This window comes from Crinia signifera, chromosome 2, assembly GCF_055691185.1.
Source record: "Crinia signifera chromosome 2, ASM5569118v1, whole genome shotgun sequence".
Classification (NCBI taxonomy): Eukaryota; Metazoa; Chordata; class Amphibia; order Anura; family Myobatrachidae; genus Crinia; species Crinia signifera.
In genome coordinates, this window is record NC_139218.1 from 72,735,724 (window position 1) to 72,756,457 (window position 20,734).

A 20,734-nucleotide genomic window follows, 5' to 3' on the forward strand; every position below is an offset into this window, starting at 1 on the left:
CAGCCCATGAAAATGACAGAGCAACATAAGCTGTCAGCGCTGGTGGCTGTGTGCAGCCGAATGGCGCAACACTTGAATTGGTCCACCGGTTGCCCTCTAGTGTCTGCTGGCACGCAAAACACTTGAATCCCCCCATAAAGGTGAGTAGCAGTGTTAGCATTTTATTGTATATGATCGCTAGTATTTTCAGCCACTGTCTTGGACACCTATGTTGAATTTTATACGCGTTAAATCAGGGCTGGGCAACACCGGCCCTCCAGATATTAGTGAACTACACATCCTAGGATGCTTTGCATTAGTTTTGCTATGTGGCCATGCTGAAACTGATGCAAGGCATGCTGGGATGTGTCGTTCATCAACATTTGGAGGGCCGGTGTTGCCCAGCCCTGCGTTAAATAAATGACCGCATTAAAATCAAGGGTAGAGTTGTATATTTTTTGTTCTATGCATCAGAAAGTTAATTATTCCCTCTTTGACAGTGCTATTTGAGTCTGGCACTTGTTATTTGATGGTGATCATGTTCTGATGAATATTCAATGGTTAGTGATGTAATGCACTTACCCCTGGGCTCTAACATTTGACTGTGTTCCATATAAACTCATGGACACACCTTTGTTGATGTGGTAAATATCTGAACCCTGAGGTATTGTTAATTCTCACACACAATGAGTGTTCATCCTGTTCTGCGCTCACACAACCTTTGTGGCCTGTGAATTTGGGAGTGATTCATTAGTCAGTCCAGGACTACATTTGTTTTCCCTAAACTGGACAGGCGTTTGCTTATGGATTGGAACCAGAATGAATCTTTGGGAAAAGAGCATTCTGTAGTTGCTGCTTGTAAATTCTGTAACTTCATTCTCTCATCTCAAGTGGCCGGCATTCAGAGATGGGCTATTTTATGACCTATGGTGCTGCAGTTGGTTCATAGTTGATCTTTTTTTGTCATCATCTCACATCGAAGTTTAAAATATAAAATAAGTGTTTTACTGTAATTTTGGTACTCTTTACCTAGCACGGCGCTCACGATTTTGATCGTGGGCATCGCAGGTAAAAAAATCACGGGCATTGAATGCACTAAAAATCGGGTGCGATGCGACCGACGCGATGCCCGCGATTTCCCATAGGGAACAATGTTAAATGTCTCAATTGACCCGATTTTCCTGTTCAATGCCTCAATTGACCCGATTTTCCATAGGAAACAATGTTAAATGGCCCACAGAGGCCAAATAGCCACCCTGAAGTGTGAAATGGCCCCCACAATTGTTAACGCCACCCCACGATCAACATGAACCCGAAGCGTGGCGAGCGCAGCGGTACGCGTCCTACGACCTTTTCATACCCCCACTATCCACGTCGGCGTGGAGTTGAGAATAGAATAGTGTGGCGAGCGCAGTGAGGGGACGCGGATACCTTCACAGGTATCCGCGTCCCCTCGCGGGGCTCGCTGCGCTTGCCACGCTTTGGGCTCGGTGGCTCGCTGCACTCGCCACACTATTCTATTCTCAACTCCACGCCGACGAGGATAGTGGGGGTATGAAAAGGTCGTAGGACGCGTACCGCCGCCCCTCGCGGGCTCGCTGCGCTCGCCACGCTTCGGGTTCACGTTGATCGTGGGGTGGCGTTAACAATTGTGGGGGCCATTTCACACTTCAGGGTGGCTATTTGGCCTCTGTGGGCCATTTAACATTGTTTCCTATGGAAAAATCGGGTCAATTGAGGCATTGAACAGGAAAATCGGGTCAATTGAGACATTTAACATTGTTCCCTATGGGAAATCGCGGGCATCGCGTCGGTCGCATCGCACCCGATTTTTTAGTGCATTCAATGGGCGCCGTGCTAGGTAAAGAGTACCGTAATTTTCTATAGTGGTTTCTTAATATGTAATGTCCTCTTCTATTTTCCTTTGTTGCAAATCCCAAAGTAATAAGGGAAGGGACGAGCCTGCAAGTTGCGGAAAGTGAAAATGTTTCTTTGATTAGCAACAAGATTTAAAGATGAGATTGAATGGAGGCTGGTTTTAAAAGCTAATAAACTATAACACAGTATCAGTGGTGTTTTGTATGTGACCAAAGATGCATTGGTTTTAAAAAGCTGAACTTAGTACATTTATTCCCAAACCTTTGCAAGATCATCTTGCTTGATTTCATAAGTGATCAGTTGTTTTTGAGCTTTTTGGCATCATCCCTTATTGGAGTGGTTGTGTACTACAATCTGTTTGCATCCAGCAGCAGTGGTGTAGTGTACACGGCATGCGGCTGACATATTTTCTGCTAGGTCCCTGTCAAACGATTGACTTTTCCTACACTTCTGGTTAATATTTGATATGCTTTTGGGGGCTTATAGTTCAATTATGTAGATTTGGGTAATAACCATTAACTGAACAGGTCAGGATATGTGGTCTCCTTCCCAGAAAACTCAAATTTTACACAGGTGTAATAAACAGCTTAAACATGGTGCACAGTACAGACCAATGCGGTCAGCCTCCTGTTCTCTGGCAAAATGGAGATGTTAAGATTTATGATCTTCATAGATGATGGAAAAGAAACATGTTCATTTACTTTCTTTGTATAGAAGAATGTCTGCTGAGTTTTTCCTTTCCATCTCTGATTGGGAACTCTGGGGCAGATGTATTAAGCCTTAACAAGAGATAAATGCAAGGGTAATAAGGAGAGATAAACGTCCAGCCAACCAGCTCCTTACTGACTTTTTTCAAACACAGCCTGTAACATGGCAGTTAGCAGGTGATTGGCTGGACGTTTATCTCTCTTTAGCACCCTTGCATTTATCTCTTGTTAAGGCTTAAGACATCTGCCCCACTATACCATTTTGATTAAATATTGTGTCAGGCCTGCTAATTGGACACTGTCCCATAGATGGATGGATGGGGGGGCAGTTGGGGGAGCCGAGGATAACCACTGCACTGCTCTGCACATAGCATCTGTCATCTGTCAGTGCAGGGAGGGGAGCTAATAGCTTCCCAGCTGCTTGGGAAGCACTGGGCATGCCCCTAAAATAATGAGAATGGAGTGTTGTGGCACTAGGCCATGCCCCTCCTGAGATGAGACCCACCAACCTTGGCACCACCCCCTTTTAGGTCCTAATTGCAAGATACTCAGTCGGGAGGTATGGGCAATGTAATTGATAAGTTTGTAATAAATAATGCTCATTGTTGATAATACAAGTGCAGTGTTGGACTGGAACATAAAGGGCCAACAATGTGTAATGCAGTAGTAAGGCCTATAGTTCAAGGGGTGGTGTGGTCAACCACTACAGAGGCTTGGCTAAGAACATTGTTCTTTTGCAGCGGACATGGTTTCTATATTATATTGTCACTTTTTAATTATATATATATATATATCTCAAATACTGGTAGTGCATGCATGGTAATGTACCAGTTTGACAACAGCAATGTACTGCAGTGAATACACTATAGTCCTGCAAATGCAGTGGAATGCACTCATGCGCTGCAATTTTTTCAATATTTAGACACCTTTTATATAGGAAGCTGCTCAATCCATATAGGAGCACTTGTATACATTGCCAGATTTAACTATGGGCTGGATTGCGGCCCCCCTTCCATCACCCAGGTAAAATCTGCCACCCAATTTAGTGTCTGTAAAGCCAGATGCAGTCTGTTAGACTTCCTGAGCTTCACTATGACTGACCGTGACTTCGTATTGGAAGTCCTTCCTGTTAGTCAAAAACAGGTGTTCCCTCCTTCCAGGACTGTAATACTAGGCTGCGAAAAGTAAAGATCTGGTTTCATGTAGGAAGCCACTCCATACATTATCACGAAGCCCAGCCCGGCTTCTCAGTAGAGATAGGGGTGGAGAAGTGATCAAGTGCCTGGTACTTTATCACTGGCCAATCAGCTCCTAATTGTCCCCTTTTAAACCAAGCCTGTTACTTAACAGTCTCGGCTGATTGGCTGATGATTAATCATCCAGCTGATTGGCTGATGATTGAGTACCAGGCACTTTGACTTCTCCTCCCTTATCACTGCTTCATACATCTACCCCTCAGTAGCTACCTGGGGAAAGGGGAGAGGGGAATTTTGTCTTTGCACTAGTGTCACTGTTAATTACACAGAAAGAGTGTGTACCTAAATTTGTTGTTCCACAATAAGAAGATTTATCATTAGATACTGACGTATCTGTCAATTACATAGGTGGAGGTGCTCCCTAGAGAGTGATCTGAAGCAAACAGGAAGGAAAGAAAAGAACTCTCTCTTTTTTAGGGGCACAACTTGATTTGTTAAGTATTATTGTATATTTAAAATTTAACTTTTATTAGGTTATTTATTTAAAATGTTGGGAGCCAACCATAAAGACAAAAACAATTTTACATACATACATAAAACATTTAAACAATGTAAAACAATGAGAATCTACTTATTTATTTAGCACGTTCTACAAGATAATAGCTAAAATCTGATTGCCCATAGCAAACCATTTTCAACAGATTTCCCATCTTTGTAATTAAACCCCGCTGGGGAGCACTGAGAGATGACCTCATCTGCCAATGCCACAGAAACTCCGATCACAGCGTAGAAGCATTAACGAAGTCACATAACCTGGGTAGGGTCAGGTTCCACTGCCGCGTAACCCAGTTTCAACTCCGGTCTAGACCTGGGTAGGATTGCCGTGTACATTTTTTTTGGGAGTCATTTACACTGCTACCCGACCCAGGATGACCAGGCAATAACACTGGTTCATTTGGCAGTGGAAAAGCGGTATAATTGGCATAGGGCAAGGGCTTGTTTTTTCTTCACTTTCTATGCTTTGCGAACACACAAGGTAAACCATCTATAAATCACCAATATTATTGGTGGGAATCTGAAACATACACTTGGTTATTTCCCCTTCTGTATTTTATAGTTAATTGTTTTTTAACAATTATAATTTCCTTTGCTCTTTAAATGCTGTATGCAGAAATGTCCCTTTTGCTAAGGAAAAGTGGAGCACATTAAATACTAGGTAATGTATTCTGCAAATAACCAGCTCACAAAGTCAAAAGATTCTGATGATTATTTTCACAGAACAAAAACATGTCTGTTACTTCTAGTTTGATTTTACGGTACTTGTTTCCTAGCACGGCGCCCATCGCATCGTATACCATAAGCCTTACAATGGTATGCGATGCAATGGCACCCGATGTTATACAATTTAAAATCGTATACCATTGTATATGGCATACAATGCGATGGTATATGATTTTAAATTGAATAATGTTAAATGGCCCCCCTATAAGATTAATAATTGTATAAGCACTGTAATAGGTGCTTACAATGTTAAAAGCATCCCCACGACACCCCCACTATCAACGCGAACCTGAAGCGTGGTGAGCGCAGCGAGCCCGCGAGGGTCGGCCGTACGCGTACTCCGACCTTTTCATACACCCACCATCCACGTCGGCATAGAGTTGATCTTAGTGTGGCGAGCGGTGCGAGCCACAGAGCCCTAAGTGTGGCGAGCCCCGTGAGGGGCCGCGGAATACATGTAAAGTAATACGTGGCCCCTCGCGGGGCTCGCCACTCTTTGGCTCGCCACACTATATAAAATCAACTCCATGCCGACGTGGATAGTGGGGGTATGAAAAGCTCGGAGGACGCGTACCTCACGGGCTCGCTGCACTCACCACGCTTAGGGTTGGCGTTGATAGTGGGGGTAGCGTGGGGGTGCATTTAACATTGTAAGCACCCATTAGGGTGCTTATACAATTTAAAATCGCATGCGGGTATATGGCATGCGATGCGATACAATGCATAAGATGCCAGATCACTGAATATCGTGGGCGCCGTGCTAGGAAACAAGTACCGATTTGACTTGTTTTGTAGGTATGGTTAAGCAAAAGGACTTATTGTATGATTGAACTCTGCTTCTCAGGTGGAGACTGAATGCCATGACCTGAAAGAGCTGGGAGACCAGAGGGAAGAACAGTTGAAATCTGCAAACATGAGGCTTCAGGAGAAGAGCTCTGAGAGGGAGACCGAGATCAAAGACATGAAAGACACCATCTTTGAGTTGGAGGACCAGGTGGAGCAACATCGTGCTGTCAAACTACATAACAACCAGCTCATCAGTGACCTGGAAAGTGAGTGTATAGAATATGTTCTCCTCCACCCTCACATTTCAGAAACCCAGGATCCAGGGCTTTTTTTTTTTTAAACCGAGGTTTCTATTGATTTTTTTATATATGGAACATGGAGGATCAGACATGGAGGTGAGCCAAGGCCCAGGGAAGGGGACACAATTTATGTACATAAGTAGGTTACAAACGCTAAAACATAAAGAAATTAAATACATAATGGAGAAGACCGACAGCGGGGACAGACGGGGAGCTCTGTCGGAACGGGGCGCGCAAGTGACTTGTGCGCACGCGCCCCCTTCCAGCAGTAGATTGTGGAATTGTCCAAATTGTGGCCCTCAAGCTGTTGTGAAACTACACATCCCAGCATGCCTTGCCATAGTTTTACCATTTTCTAATAGCAAAACTGTGGCAAGGCATGATGGGACTTGTAGTTTCACAACAGCTGGTGGGCCATAGTTTGGCCATGCCTGCATTAGGCTCTGTACTCTACCGACTGTACAACCAATATAAAAATATATATCGGCCATGCCATATACACTGAACAATATATTGCTTGGCTGCATTTAGAATGCATGCCTTACACACTAAACCAGCGGTTCTCAAACTGTGGGTCCTGACACCAAAGTGGGTCCCGTCCTTCTCAGTAAGGGGTCACGACTCCATGTTGCTGACCATCAAGCTGATGACTTTTCTAATTTCTGTCAGTGATTCAAGAAGTCTGAAATATCTGTTGAATTGTCTGTTACTTCAGACTCCTCCCATCATATTGTGCCTCCACAATGCTGCCATGTATGTGCTGTCTGCTGACCTCACATGTGATGTGATGACCTTCTGCAGTAACTTGCTGGGGTCCTTCCTTCATACTGTACATTCTGTTAATACTTCATATTAGCCACAAATATTTGTTGATCAATGGGCCCCAAAATGATGTTGGATCAGATATGCAGTGGGTTGCTGTATCTCTTTACATCATATGCTGAGTCAGAGGTATCTCAAGTTGCTTCCAGCTCTGCTCCAATCGCATAGGCTCCGGATATGGGTGTGGTACAGGGGTCCGACAGTCGGGACCCCGACAGTCATCAGCCCGACGTTAGGATCCCGACTGTCCAGACCCAGACAGCATAGTGAGCGTAACTAAGCCCCTTGCTGGCTCGCTACGCTCGCCACGCTGTGGGCACTGTGGCTCGCTACGCGAGCCACCTATTCTATTCTCCCTCTATGGGGGTCGTGGACCCCCACGAGGGAAAATAGCAGGTGGCCGTCGGGAACCCGACTGTCGGTGTTTTGACAATCGGGATCCTGGCGTTAGGTAAATGCCTGTCGGGACCCCGTTCGGCACCCCCGGATATACTGTACATCAGGTGTATATACGGCCAAACAGGTCATTTGATTTCATAATGAGAAACGCATCCACTAATAAATTTGATTTAAATTATCAAAAATAATAAGCACAACTATAAACAGATCTAATATTCTTAATCACGTGTGAAAGAAAGTAGGGAAAAATTCATTTAAAAATACAGTAGTTATGATGCTATTGATACAAACTACCCAATACGTCCTTTCTGTACTGATCATTCTTATCCAGAATGGGCGGTGTCCAGAGGGCTGACAGATAATGTCTATGTATACAGTTAATATGTCAACAACAAATGGTCGACCTACTTATGATCAACCTGGTCAAAAGGTTAACACAAGCAAAATGTTGATGTGGCTATGGTCGACACATGAAAGGGTTGACATTAGTTTTTTTGGGGGTTTATTTTTCTTTTGTTGAACTTTATCATACTTTACCATCCATGTGGACTCAGATTGGGAATGGTAAAGTGTGCCAGGCGTAGTGAGGTGTCCAGCCCAAAGCATGGCAAGCGAAGCAGTAGACTAATTGGGAGTCCACACGCTCCGGTGGCAACATTGACACCAACAATAGTGAAAAACTTTACATGTCGACCCTTTTGCGTTTGTCAACCTTTTTCCAGTGCCGACCTTTTAGGGGCTACATACACATGGTCTATCTACAATACCAGACCCAGGAGAGTTTGCAATTCAGAGTGCTCCCCTTATTGTGTTTGCATCCCTCATTTTGCATCTCCAATTTTCTTGTGGGCATGTGCAGTACATTTTTTGTTTTACTCTAAACCAGGTGCCTTTGGTATGGGGAAAAAAATCCTTCGGGGGCCGTATGTAAAAAATTCGGTACTTGTTTCCTACCACGGCCACATCCGCATTGATCTTGTGCCCTTAATAGTGGTATGCGATGGCCCCCGACGCGATGGACCCGATTTCCCATTGAAATGCATTGAAAAGTTAAAAAATTGCGTCGGTCGCGTCGCATGCGGCTAAATAAGCATTAAATGGTCCCGACGCGATGCCCCCGATTTCCCATAGGGAACAATGTTAAATGGCTCAATTTACCCAAATCAACAGGGAACAATGTTAAATGGTCCAGAAACCCCCCAAAACACCCCAGAACAGTGAAATGGCCCCCCAAAATTAGTTAACGCCACCCCACGATCAACGTCAACCCGAAGCTTGGCGAGCGCAGCGGTACGCGTCCTCCGACCTTTTCATACCCCCACTATCCACGTCGGCGTGGAGTTGAGAATAGAATAGAATAGTGTGGCGAGCGCAGCGAGCCACCGAGCCCGAAGCGTGGCGAGCGCACGCGGATACCTTCACAGGTGTCCGCGTCGCCACGGACACCTGTGAAGCCCGTGAGGGGACGCGTATAACTGTGAAGGTATCCGCGTCCCCTCGCGGGCTCGGTGGCTCGCTGCGCTCGCCACACTATTCTATTCTCAACTCCACGCCGACGTGGATAGTGGGGGTATGAAAAGGTCGGAGGACGCGTACCGTCGCCCCTCGCGGGCTCGCTGCGCTCGCCACGCTTCGGGTTCACGTTGATCGTGGGGTGCCGTTAACTAATTTTGGGGGGCCATTTCACTGTTCTGGGTGTTTTTGGGGGTTTCTGGACCATTTAACATTGTTCCCTATTCATTTGGGTAAATTGAGGCATTTAACATTGTTCCCTATGGGAAATCGGGGGCATCGCGTCGGGACCATCGCATGCGATTTTTTAACACGCATGCGATGCGACCGATCAGATTTTTTACCTGCGATGCCCCTGATTAGAATCGGTGTGGCCGTGCTAGGAAACAAGTACCAAAATTTCTCTTACAAATTGTCCTGCTGCAGCCGTTCCACACTGAATTATACTGACAGTCTCCGGCTGCTGCTGATTTAAGAGGAATCTCGCGAGAACTACCGACCTCTCACGAGAAATCCCCTGTACTTGACTTCCGGCAAATCTGCATATGGCCCCTGGACCTGAGGTTCCCCACCCCTGCTCTAAACCAATAGAAGATCCCCAGTCTTTTCAGTCACAATATGAAAGACAAATTTGAATCTTTAAAAGCTCCATTTTTTTTTTCTTTCGAGGCATGAAAAATACACATTTTTGTAAATGCTTTAAAAGGGAAACGTGAGTAACAAAGGAGATCACGTTCAGTACACCATTTAATAGTGTCATCCCATGTATTTGCCAGAGCGCTTAACTGAGAACAAAGGTAGAATTAGGATGGGTGCATCTTAACAGTATTAGGGTACAGGCAATTATAACATGACATCACATCAAAGTGTATCGGTGAAAGGGTTTAGATCCAGTAGTACAAAGTGCTTTTAAAAAAAGCTACAAAAAGGAGGTATCAATCCCTTTGTTATTTGGGGAAATAGTGCCACATGCTGGCCTCATTGTATAATTGCATAACAGTTACAATACAAATACATTGAAATCTGTGTTTTTCTTGTTTAGACAAAATCGACAAACTGGAGGAACAAAAGCAAGATTTGGAAAGACAAATGAAGCTCATAACAAAACAGATGAAGGTATAATTCTTAGTGAAGTGGTTTTTAAAAAATTTTTAGTTACATTTTTACAGTTTTAAGTTGAATATGTGGTTATTTAAAGTATATACCAGTCATATATATATTTTTTTGAACAGCTTGTATTTGTTCAAAGGACCCCATGAAAAAGTAAAATGAGAAACACAAACATTATATTGCTTCTATAACCAGGAAATAATATATGTATAATTGTTTTAGATACCATAAACCTTTAAAACTGGTCCTTATCTAATTAACCAACTATTTGGTTTGAAACGGTCCAATTGAAATGGGAAAAACTTGTTAGTATAATATGTTAAAACAACACAAAGTAGTATTTTTTTTTAAACCAAAATTAGGAATTGAATGTATCAAAATGTCTGCATGCATTTAGTAATTATATGGTACCCTAGATTTGATCCTGCCATACTGGCACCTGGAAACCCCTCAAAGTTTATAAGGCCTGTATATAAACTCAGATGATTCTTAGTGCATTTCATACATAGCTTAGCTGCATATTATCCGGAAGATGTGTAACTCACAGCAAACCGTTATCTGGGAAGTATATCAGCAATATGCAACCTCACTACGATCCATGTTATGGTCAGCCCTTTGGTCATGCTAAATATATAATTTAGTTAAAACCTCTCCAGCTGCCCACAGTATAGCTTTATTGTTTTACTGCCCTGTGCTGACCAGTCGGTGATTCTATAAGAAGATGCTTCTAATTGTTGCCTTTACTCCACACAGGAGGATGCTGAGGAGTGGAAGCGCTTCCAGGCAGACCTGCAGACAGCAGTGGTGGTGGCCAATGACATCAAATGTGAAGCCCAGCAGGAGCTGCGGGCTGTGAAACGGAGGTTGCAAGAGGAGGAAGAAAAGAGTTCCCGTCTCCATCGGGAGCTGGAAGACATGCAGGGGGGCAGGTCAGGCTGGCACTGGTTTAACATTTATGTCTGGTCTATGTTGACATTTTCACATTTTCACACACAGTATATATACATACTAGTAAGCAAATGCTTCGAAAGCTAGTCTGCTACCTTGTGATTGCCTCTGTGTTTGTGCATGTGTAATAGAGAAAGTGATGTCGTTTCACTCGCTGCCAACAGATGGCAGTGTTTCGGAGACACACAAACGGACACTAGACATAGGTATAGATAATACCTGTATTTAAATGAAGCAAGTTAGCAATGCATCCTCAGGGTTTTATAGAATACATTCAGAGAGTGTGTGTTTGGTGTGGTGGTTACTTGGTATCTGGGAATTGCCTGCACAAGAAGATCTGTTGCTCTGTAGATCAGCGGCTCCCACATGTGGTCGTTGAGGCACCCTAACAGTCCAGGTTTTAGAAATATCCCGGTTTGTGCACAGATGGTATAATCAATATGACAGAGGAACTAATTTATTCACCTGTTCCTAACGGTGGCTAAAGACTAGACCAGATTCCATCCAGCTAGCTGTTGTGGATGGGATCGAAATCTGGTACTGGATGAGGGAAAATGTAATTTGTAGTTCTGAAATGTTCTCCCATCATCTGGAAACGGACATAAACTGTCATTCAGACAAGGTACTGCAGTTGTGTTATCGGTCAGAAGAGGTATGTAGTTGTACTATCAGTCAGGCAAGCTGATGTATTTGTACTATCGGTCAGACAAGCTGATGTAGTTGTACTATCGCTCAGATGAGGTGCTCTAGTTGTACTATCGCTCAGATGAGGTGCTCTAGTTGTACTATCACTCAGACAAGGTGATTTAGTTGAATTTGTTTCATTCAAACAATTTGACTGAATGTTTTTGTGCATTTTCCTGGGTCTGTGAGTAAATTGCTGATTGTCATTTGCTCCCATACAGTACACACTTTTCAGTCCAACCCACCAACTGGTTGGATGATTGGATGAAAGTTGGTCTAGTGCAGGGGTAGCCAACTCCAGTCCTCGAGAGCTGCCAACAGTTCACATTTTCCAGCTCACCACACAGGTGCATTCATTACTGACCAACACATGTTGAAAGATCCACAAGTGGAGCTAAATACTTCACTTGTGATTCAGAGGGCAGTATTCAATGAGAAAATTGTCCGTGCATGGAGAGCGTTTTATTTCGCTCTCCATGCACTCTCCGTGTTTTTGCGGAGATTCTCCATGTTTGGAGATTCTCCGTCACGGCACTTTATCCACTATTCAATGTGGCTGATGCTCGCCGCCACTCGCGGCGAGTCTTAACCCCTGCAGCGGACGAGCGTCCGCGGCAGGGAGCTTTCAGGGAGCCGGGGGACGGAAGCAGCCAGAGAGATTAAAGTCTCCCTGGCTGCTCCAGAGGAATGTGGTGGGGAGGGGGGCTCCCCAGGACCCAGGCAGCACAGGCTGCCCCCCCTATAGCCAGCGGGGGACCCAGTATTCACTGCACCCGATCGTGCATATTAACGATCGGGTGCAGTGAATATATGAGAAAATCACTTAGAAAGACGGAGAATATTTCACATTGAATAGGGTTGCTCGCTTTTGGAGAGCAAAATGCTCCGTCCAAGGCGAAAAAAGCAAAAATTCTCCATAAAACACAGAGAATTTTCTCATTGAATACTGCCCAGAGAGGAGATGAAAAATGTTAACTGTTGGTAGCTCTCGAAGGACTGGAGTTGGTTACCCCTGCTCTAGTGTATGGCCAGCATAAGCATGAAGATCCTTAAAACCTGGGATGTTGGGGTGCTGCTGTAGATTGTATAATATCCATATAATGTATTGCAGAATCCCTATCACCACCTATGTTTAATGTTCTAATGCCATTGTCAAACGGGTTTGCTAATTTTGGAAGACTTTTTTCGGTACTTATGTAGTATCTGGGCTGCCGATTTTGTGATTGTATGCCTTACCTTAAGGCATACAATCAGATGCGATGCGATGCGATTCGATACGATTTTGCATAGGATTCAATGTTAAGAAGGTCCTGTTCATTTCCCCACTATCCAAGTGGGCATAGAGTTGATTTTATATAGCGTGGCGAGCGCAGCGAGCCACCGAGCCCGAAGCGTGGCGAGCGAAGCGAGCCCCGCGAGGGGACGCATATTTCTTAAAAAGTATTCCTTGTCCCCTTGCGGGGCTCGCTACGCTCGCCACGCTTCGGGCTCGGTGGCTCGCTACGCTCGCCACAGGTTTATATCCAACTCCATGCCCACTTGGATAGTGGGGAAAGGAAAAGGACCCCTTTTTCCCATTGAATTCTATGTTAAAATGGACTCAGACCATTTTAACATTGAATCCTATGGAAAAATCTTGACCATCGCATCGCATACGATTTGGTCGCATGCGATGCGATACGATGCGATCCGATCCGATTTCTAAATCGGCAGCCCAGATACTACATAAGTACCCTTTTTTCTTTCTGAACAAAATAATTTTCTCTTTGACAAAAAATCCAAAATAAAAAAAAATAAACAGACCCAGTTAGACTGATAACATAGTCTATACAGTTATGGAATATGAACATTTATTTGCTCTATAATAAATGAGGTCTACTCTTGTTCTTACTGTGACAGGGCCATTAGGGAGCTAATAAGCCTTTCTTGTGTTATCCTGGTATCACCTTGATATGTGAGAACAGTGAGCTGGCATGTGAGGATAGAATGTACCTGCATCTAGCACACCATATGGCACCTCCTCCTACTGCTGTTCAAGTGAGGGACAGAACATATCTGTTGAGAGATGGGCTACAATGAGTAGTATAGTCTAAAGGTGCCCATACACATTACAATTATTGTATACAATATTGCATCTCTGTTTTACGATGAGATCTAGTACAAAAAGTATGTGCTGCACATACTTTTTGTACTAGATCTCATCTCATTGCAAAACCAAGATGCGATGAGATACAATATTGTATACAATATTTGTAACGTGTATGGGCACCTTTATTCTGTGTAAACATGGTTTGATGCAGTGTCATTTTCTATATAGTCCAAATCTAATCAAAAATGCCACTGAAATGAACAGTGTTGGCTGCATTCGATGCAGATTAGATCCCAATGCATGGCCCAGCGACATCGGGATCGAAAGCAGAGATAGTCTATCTCTGCTTCAATCTGCAGGTTCAAAAGCAGTGCTATGCTGCTCAATGCAGCATCCCCCCCACGCCTTTCACCCGCCGTCCCTTCCTCCCACCTGCCCAATGCTGGCAGCTAACCGTCTTCCTCCCTCCTGCCCAATGCTGGCAGCTAACCTTCGATATTGAATAGGTGTTGACGGCCGCTGGGTCGAACCATGGCCCTTATTCAGATCTGATTGCAGTAAAAATTTGTTCTCAAAATGGGCAAATCCATGTGCACTGCAGGTGGGGCAGATGTAACGTGCAGAGAGAGAGAGAGTTACATTTGGGTGGGGTGTGTTGAAACTGAAATCTAAATTGCAGTGTAATAATAACCCAGCCAGTATTTACTCTGCACAGAAACAAAATAACTCAACCAAATCTAACTCTCGCTATACATGTTACATCTGTCCCACCTGCAGTGCACATGGTTTTGCCCATTTTGAGAACAAATTTGATTCTTGATGACGTCTACATCAGGCCCCACCTCCAAAGTGCTGCTGACAGTCTTCTCCCCGGGCTTCTCCTGAAGAGGAGACTTTAAAAGTATGCAACCTTGGTGTAAACCAGTGGTTCCCAACCTGGGGTACTAGTACCCCTGGGGGTACTCTGCAGACCAGTTGGGGGTACTTGAAAATAATATTGGTAATGGCGGACGATGAAAAGGTCTTTTAATGGCTGAAGAAGACCCATTGCCATGGAGACAAACCATGTTGTGTCATATGCCTGACCAGCAATTCACTGGGAGCTTCCCATGCTGCCCTCAGACATCAGCAGTCATCTGACCAGCACTGACAAAGGTGGAGGAAGCAGCGGCATTAATCCTACCGGTGTTAGCGGGAATCCTGGAGATAATACACAACCAGTGTCTAGACACAGAAGGGCATGATTCCTTGCTGTATACTACTCCTCCGCTCCTCCTTAATATAAGGACATGCACAAGGATCCGGATACCGCTAAGTACTGTCCATATTTCAAAATGAAAGGAGGGGGTACTTATCAATGAAAAGCCTAATCAAGGGGTACAGGAGAGAAAAAAGGTTGGGAACCACTGGTGTAAACAGTGGATAAGGTGCTCATAGTTACCAGTTAGCTTCAAGGTAGCACTTATCAGGTACAGTCTACAAAATGGTAGGTAGAAGCTGATTTGTTGCAATACATGCCTGGTTTTGGAACAGACCTTTTACTATAATAACATTGTTATTAACAGAGAGCTAATACATTTACAACATGTAAAATAGTTTTAATAATTATAGAACAGTTATAAATGTATTACAATATTTTAAAAAATTACTACATAAAAATTCCTTTTTTTAATATTCTAGATATAATCAAAAGATAAATCATCAGCTGCTCAGTTATCAAAATAAGAAACAATAATGTTCAGTATCTTAATCCAGATCCAAACACTTAATACTGTACAGATGGAGCAGGGCTTGTTATTGCTGGCGGAGCGCCAGGACCGTGTCCCTGGCGATCCGCCAGCAATCTGGCGCTCTGGCTGAATGAGACGCTCGTGCGTCTCCCACGCACGAGCGTCTCAATAGCCGGGCGGCGAGGCGGCGCGGCGGGTGCAGTCCTGCCCGTCTCCAGCTTCAGGGAGACGGGCAGGGCTGCGGGGGGCTGCGGGGGGGCGGTGTGGACCGGCGGGGACCCGGGGAAGCCGGCGGGGACCCGGGCAAAAGCTCCGTCGGAACGGGACGCGCGTGCACCTCGTGCACGCGCGTCCCCTTCCGACATACAGATGGCGCGGGGCGGGGGATGGCGGGTGGCGAGTCCTCCGCCATCCCCAGCAAAGACAAGCCCTGCGCTATCTGTAGTTCCACAAATGTACTCCTTGGCCTTGCATAATATCTATAATACCTACATACATTGTACCCGCTCTGTGTATGCGCTTGTGTTCATCCATGTTTTTATTTGTGTTTCTTGCTTGATCAGGAAAGTCTGTTTTTGTGTTAAATATATTATGTAAATTTTATATTAACTAATTTCTGCTATTTTAATGGATATCTGTACCTTCCAAATGTCTTTTGTCCAGCAAAGTTTCCCTTTTTTGTTTTTTTTTCTATGTGTCCATCCCCAAATCCTAATTTCCGGTACTTGTGAGTTAACTGGGCGCCCGATTTCTAAATCGGGTCGGATCGGGCACATCGCATCGCATCGCATGCGACCATCGGATGCGATGCGATGCGATGACCCGATTTTTCCATAGGAATCAATGTTAAAATGGACTGAGTCCATTTTAACATGGAATTCAATGGGAAAAGGGGTCCTTTTCATACCCCTACTATCCAAGTGGGCATGGAGTTGGATATAAACCTGTGGCGAGCGTAGCGAGCCACCGAGCCCGAAGCGTGGCGAGCGTAGCGAGCTTCGGGCTCGGTGGCTCGCTACGCTCGCCACAGGTTTATATCCAACTCCATGCCCACTTGGATAGTAGGGGTATGAAAAGGACCCCTTTTCCCATTGAATTCCATGTTAAAATGGACTCAGTCCATTTTAACATTGATTCCTATGGAAAAATCGGGTCATCGCATCCGATGGTCGCATGCGATGCGATGCGATATCGCATCGCATCGCATCTGATTGTATGCCTTAACTTAAGGCATACAATCAAAAAATCGGGCGCCCAGATAACTCATAAGTACCTAATTTCCTGTTCTAATATTTAACAGTTTTTTCTTAAAATTTGTAAAGGTACAAAGGGCAGATGTAACGTGCAGAGATACGTTCACAAGGTGCGTTTTGGGCTTGTGATGCATGCTCCCGCACACATCACAGGCAATTTCCAAAAAGTATGTGCAGCCCCTACTTTTAGGACCAGAGAGCATCACAGATGGGATGCGATATAGTCCAAAACACACAGGGTCGTATACAATGCTGGGGGCAAGCGTTAACAGCGAGCACAGCTGCCTGCTCGCTGTCACTGCTCGCCCGGTCAATATTCAACTGACCCCCTACCCCATGCATACGCCAATTCCCCCTCGCTCCGAGGGGGAATCAGCATTTGCGGCTGCAGAAGTAGCTAGACCCGCAGCTAAATGCAGCGGGCTCTCTGCACTAGCTGCGGGTCTCGATTTTTGGGAAAATCCTTGCTGTCCTGTGACAGCGAGGATTTCCCGGAACGTAGAATAGGGCGAGGGGGTTAAACAGCGAGGATTGCTGGTTTTCTGCGATCCCCGATGTTTAACCCCCTCGCCGGCCACGTGCCGCTGCATTGAATACTACCCATAGTGCGCATCGCACTGTTTATGGGCTGCATATGATACAATGTCGTACACAGATCAAAAAAACATAGTGGTCTTGTTTCTAAGGTTCAGGCATTGACAATATTCGCGACAATGATTGGTGTCTTTCAACTGCTCAAGCCGTGACTAGAAGCAGCCTGACACATGCATCGCAACTGTGTGCGCAGAGTCTTGAGACTGATTGAGAGGCATGTCTTCAGAATTCTATTGCAATTTCCTGGGAGGTGCATTACAGGAGTGTCATAGCATGTCTCATAACTGGTTGAGAACTCAGGCGCTTAGGGGTAGATTTATTAAGCTCGGTGAAGTGATAAAGTGTCTGGTTTTTATCACTGGCCAATCAGCTCTTACCTGTCATTTTTCTAACCAAGCCTGTAACTTAACAGTCTGGAGCTGATTGGCCGGTGATAAAGTACAAGCCACATTATCACTTCACCGAGCTTAATAAATCTGCCCCTTAACCACTTAAATTGAAGGCCATATGGTGATGGACAATATGCATCTAGCATGTTGCAGGGGCAAGTTTTGAGGGTATGACCGATGGTAGGGTCTAAAGATCTCACACAATAGGCATCTCCGTCCCAGACACACATTTCTACATCAGGGTAAGGGTGTATGCTAGCATCAGCCTTTGGTCAGACAGGCACTACTACTTTGTGGCATAATATGTAAGGGACACTGGTCATTTTGTGTAGCTTAATGCTTTTCTCTGTCTCTCGTGAACTTAAGTGTGCATTCGTATTAAAATATTTCACTTTGTCTTAGTATTGTTCTACAAATCAACTGTTTTTTTTTTGTTTTTTTACCTTTGCAGTTTATTTTGATATACTTAGTGTATTTTTGTTGACTGGAAAGAGCAACCTTTTTGTTGTTTTGTTCATTGTCTGTAGATTAGTGATGTGGCCCAAATTATACTTCGATGTAGACATTATGCGTAACACCTTGTAAACCACTTTCGCACTTAGGAGAGCATTTTCTTTTACTCTTATCTCGCTGCTATCCTACTCGGCAGGTGAGCACCTATTCAATGCAGTCGTTTAAAAAAGTTGTATCTGCACTGTCAGAAATGACGCTAGATTGTCGAATCAGTCGGAACATTGAATACCAACTGTCGACTTAGTTGGTATTTCCAAAGGTCGGAAACGACATTTAATACCCCCCTAAAGGTCTATACACCCTGGGCGATTTTGCTCAGCATGTATGCACAGCGATAATCGCTGAAATCGCTGGACCGAAAATGGCTCAGTGCATACACACTGTGCGATTGTCCCCCTGCCCAGCGATTTTCGCTGCTGTGAATGGCTTTCCATAGCAGGAAGCTATGGTCTCACACAGTTACAGAGATCTGCAGCCAGAGACCGCGCTCACTGGGAGGCACTTCGTAGAGATTTCTGTACATCTTTTATATGTTTGTTATGTTGCTTTTATGAATAAACTTTTATATTATTGACAGAGTGAGCAAGTACCATGATGGTATAAGAACCCACTGTCACAAATCTATCTTCTTAATAATCTATATACTGTATATAATATATAATAGAGCGGGTGAAATATCTATCTCTGTCCATAAACGCCAGATTTTATGTGCACAGAGGCAAAGAATAATTGTTTATTAAGGCCCCATTCAGCCTATGGGCCACTAGTTAAACATACTTAATTATTATACCCTTCACAATTGAAATGTCTATGGATTAGAAGGCAGCATTGAAATCGTGTATCGGCACATAGGCTTCCTGTATAAAACATACATCGCTGCCTGGCCTCTGATGTGCTCCTTCTGCTGTTAAGGGGGAAAAAGATGCTCACGGTTGGAGACCTCCTTAGAGCTGGCAGATCAAATTCCGATTCAAGCAACATGAATCAGAGGTAAGTTACTTTAAAGGATACATCAGTGCACACAAACAGTACTTCTCCAGGTGTAGCTTTATTTTAACTGTGCTCAGGGATTTTTTTTTTAGAGCACTTTTAGTTGAATGAGCAGTTTCAGGAAATAATTTTTTAGATGTTTCAGTTCTGCAAATTGATTTTCCAAGCTTTTAGCTAAAAATCATAGTTGCCTACCGTCCTGCAGGAGACTCCCTGAAATAAGAGCAATCTCCCTCATTTTACCTAGCCCACATTACACTGTTAATTTTTTGGGAAAAAAAGGAATGAGAGATAGACACATCTACATTGAATCATCAGCACCATTTCCCAGCACTTTACCAAGTATAGTAGCTCTTACTAACTGCTTTGGGCTCATCTACATTTGGATATAAGTCGTTTTAAAAGATTCCTCTCATATGTAGTACACACCAATGCTTCTCGGTGCCACGTTCACAATATTTTTTTACAATCTCTCCATATATGGAACTAGACAGGCCCTTTGGGTGGAGCATGACACGCCCCCTCAATGTGGTGCTGCGCAAAAATCTACTACCAACTATAATCTCCCTGAAACTAGTTTTCAAAATTGGACAAGTATGCTAAAAAATTTTAGTCAACCATATCCTATAGAAATAAATGGTATTGTCAGTTATTTGGGTCTGCAGGAAGAGGAAGATTTATTTTGACTTCTCTCATTCTGAGATTCTAATAAAAATATCATGCCTGCACATGCCCCTCTAGCAGCCATTTCTAGTTCTGGCTTCAGATCTCCCAGGACCAAAGTGTTTTCTAAAAATGACACACATGCGAGTAGGGTGTTTTTAGACTTTCTCGCATTATGCGTTAGAAGCACCTACACAGACCTAAATATAATTGTCAGTTTTTCCATTTATTTTTAATTACAAAAACCTTGTAAAACAAAGTCTAAATATCAAATGCATTGATCTGTTACCTGTTTGTATGTCAATCTAGCTTTTTTTTTTGTCCATTTTGATGTGCGCTTATTTGTCTATGTCCTGCTACTTGTTTGCTAGTTGCAATCGTAGACACATCTTCACATGCACAATACACCTCACCTGATTTTAATAGGAATGTTGTTCTTTATTCCCTCATCTGTATAGGGCTGTCCTAGCAGCATTGTGGGCCCTAGGCAAAGCAATGCACTGGGGCACCTACTTAAGTTAAAAAAAACCCCAAAAATATAACTTCCTGCGGTGTCTCCTGGAATGGCCGGGTGGGTCCCAGAAATCGTGCCAACCTCCAGCCCCCCGGAAAGGTAGGCAAGCCGCCTGGAATCTGTGCGGCGGGGTTCAGCTGCGGCAGAATAAAAAATAAAAAAAACTATTTAAAACACTGGGCACATTCAAGTGGCTGCTGATTGTCTGAGAGAGCTCTCTCTTAGCCAATCAGAGGGCCGCCCAGTGTTTTAAATTGTTTTCTTTTTTCAAATTCTGCTGCCACTGAGCCCTGCCTCCAGCGCTCCTTCACAGCGCTGCACACAGATGGCCGCCCTCTTCCAGCACCCGATGTGGCATCGCAGATGGCATGCGACATCGGGTGCTGGAAAAAAACACA

General features: G+C 44.2%; 1 protein-coding gene across 6 annotated transcripts in view; it reads left to right on the top strand.

Annotated features, from left to right (window-relative positions):
* SPECC1 (sperm antigen with calponin homology and coiled-coil domains 1) overlaps positions 1-20,734 on the top strand; it is a 424,705-nt gene that overhangs the window by 268,877 nt on the left and 135,094 nt on the right. For 5 of the 6 annotated variants that reach the window (XM_083172375.1, XM_083172380.1, XM_083172376.1 and 2 more), the window contains 3 exons: positions 5,886-6,093; positions 9,902-9,975; positions 10,723-10,898. In XM_083172375.1, the coding sequence (XP_083028501.1) occupies positions 5,886-6,093; positions 9,902-9,975; positions 10,723-10,898 (458 nt within the window). Of the gene's footprint in view, positions 1-5,885; positions 6,094-9,901; positions 9,976-10,722; positions 10,899-19,081; positions 19,160-20,734 lie in introns of all 6 variants that reach the window. The other variant, XM_083172379.1, reaches the window with a different exon arrangement.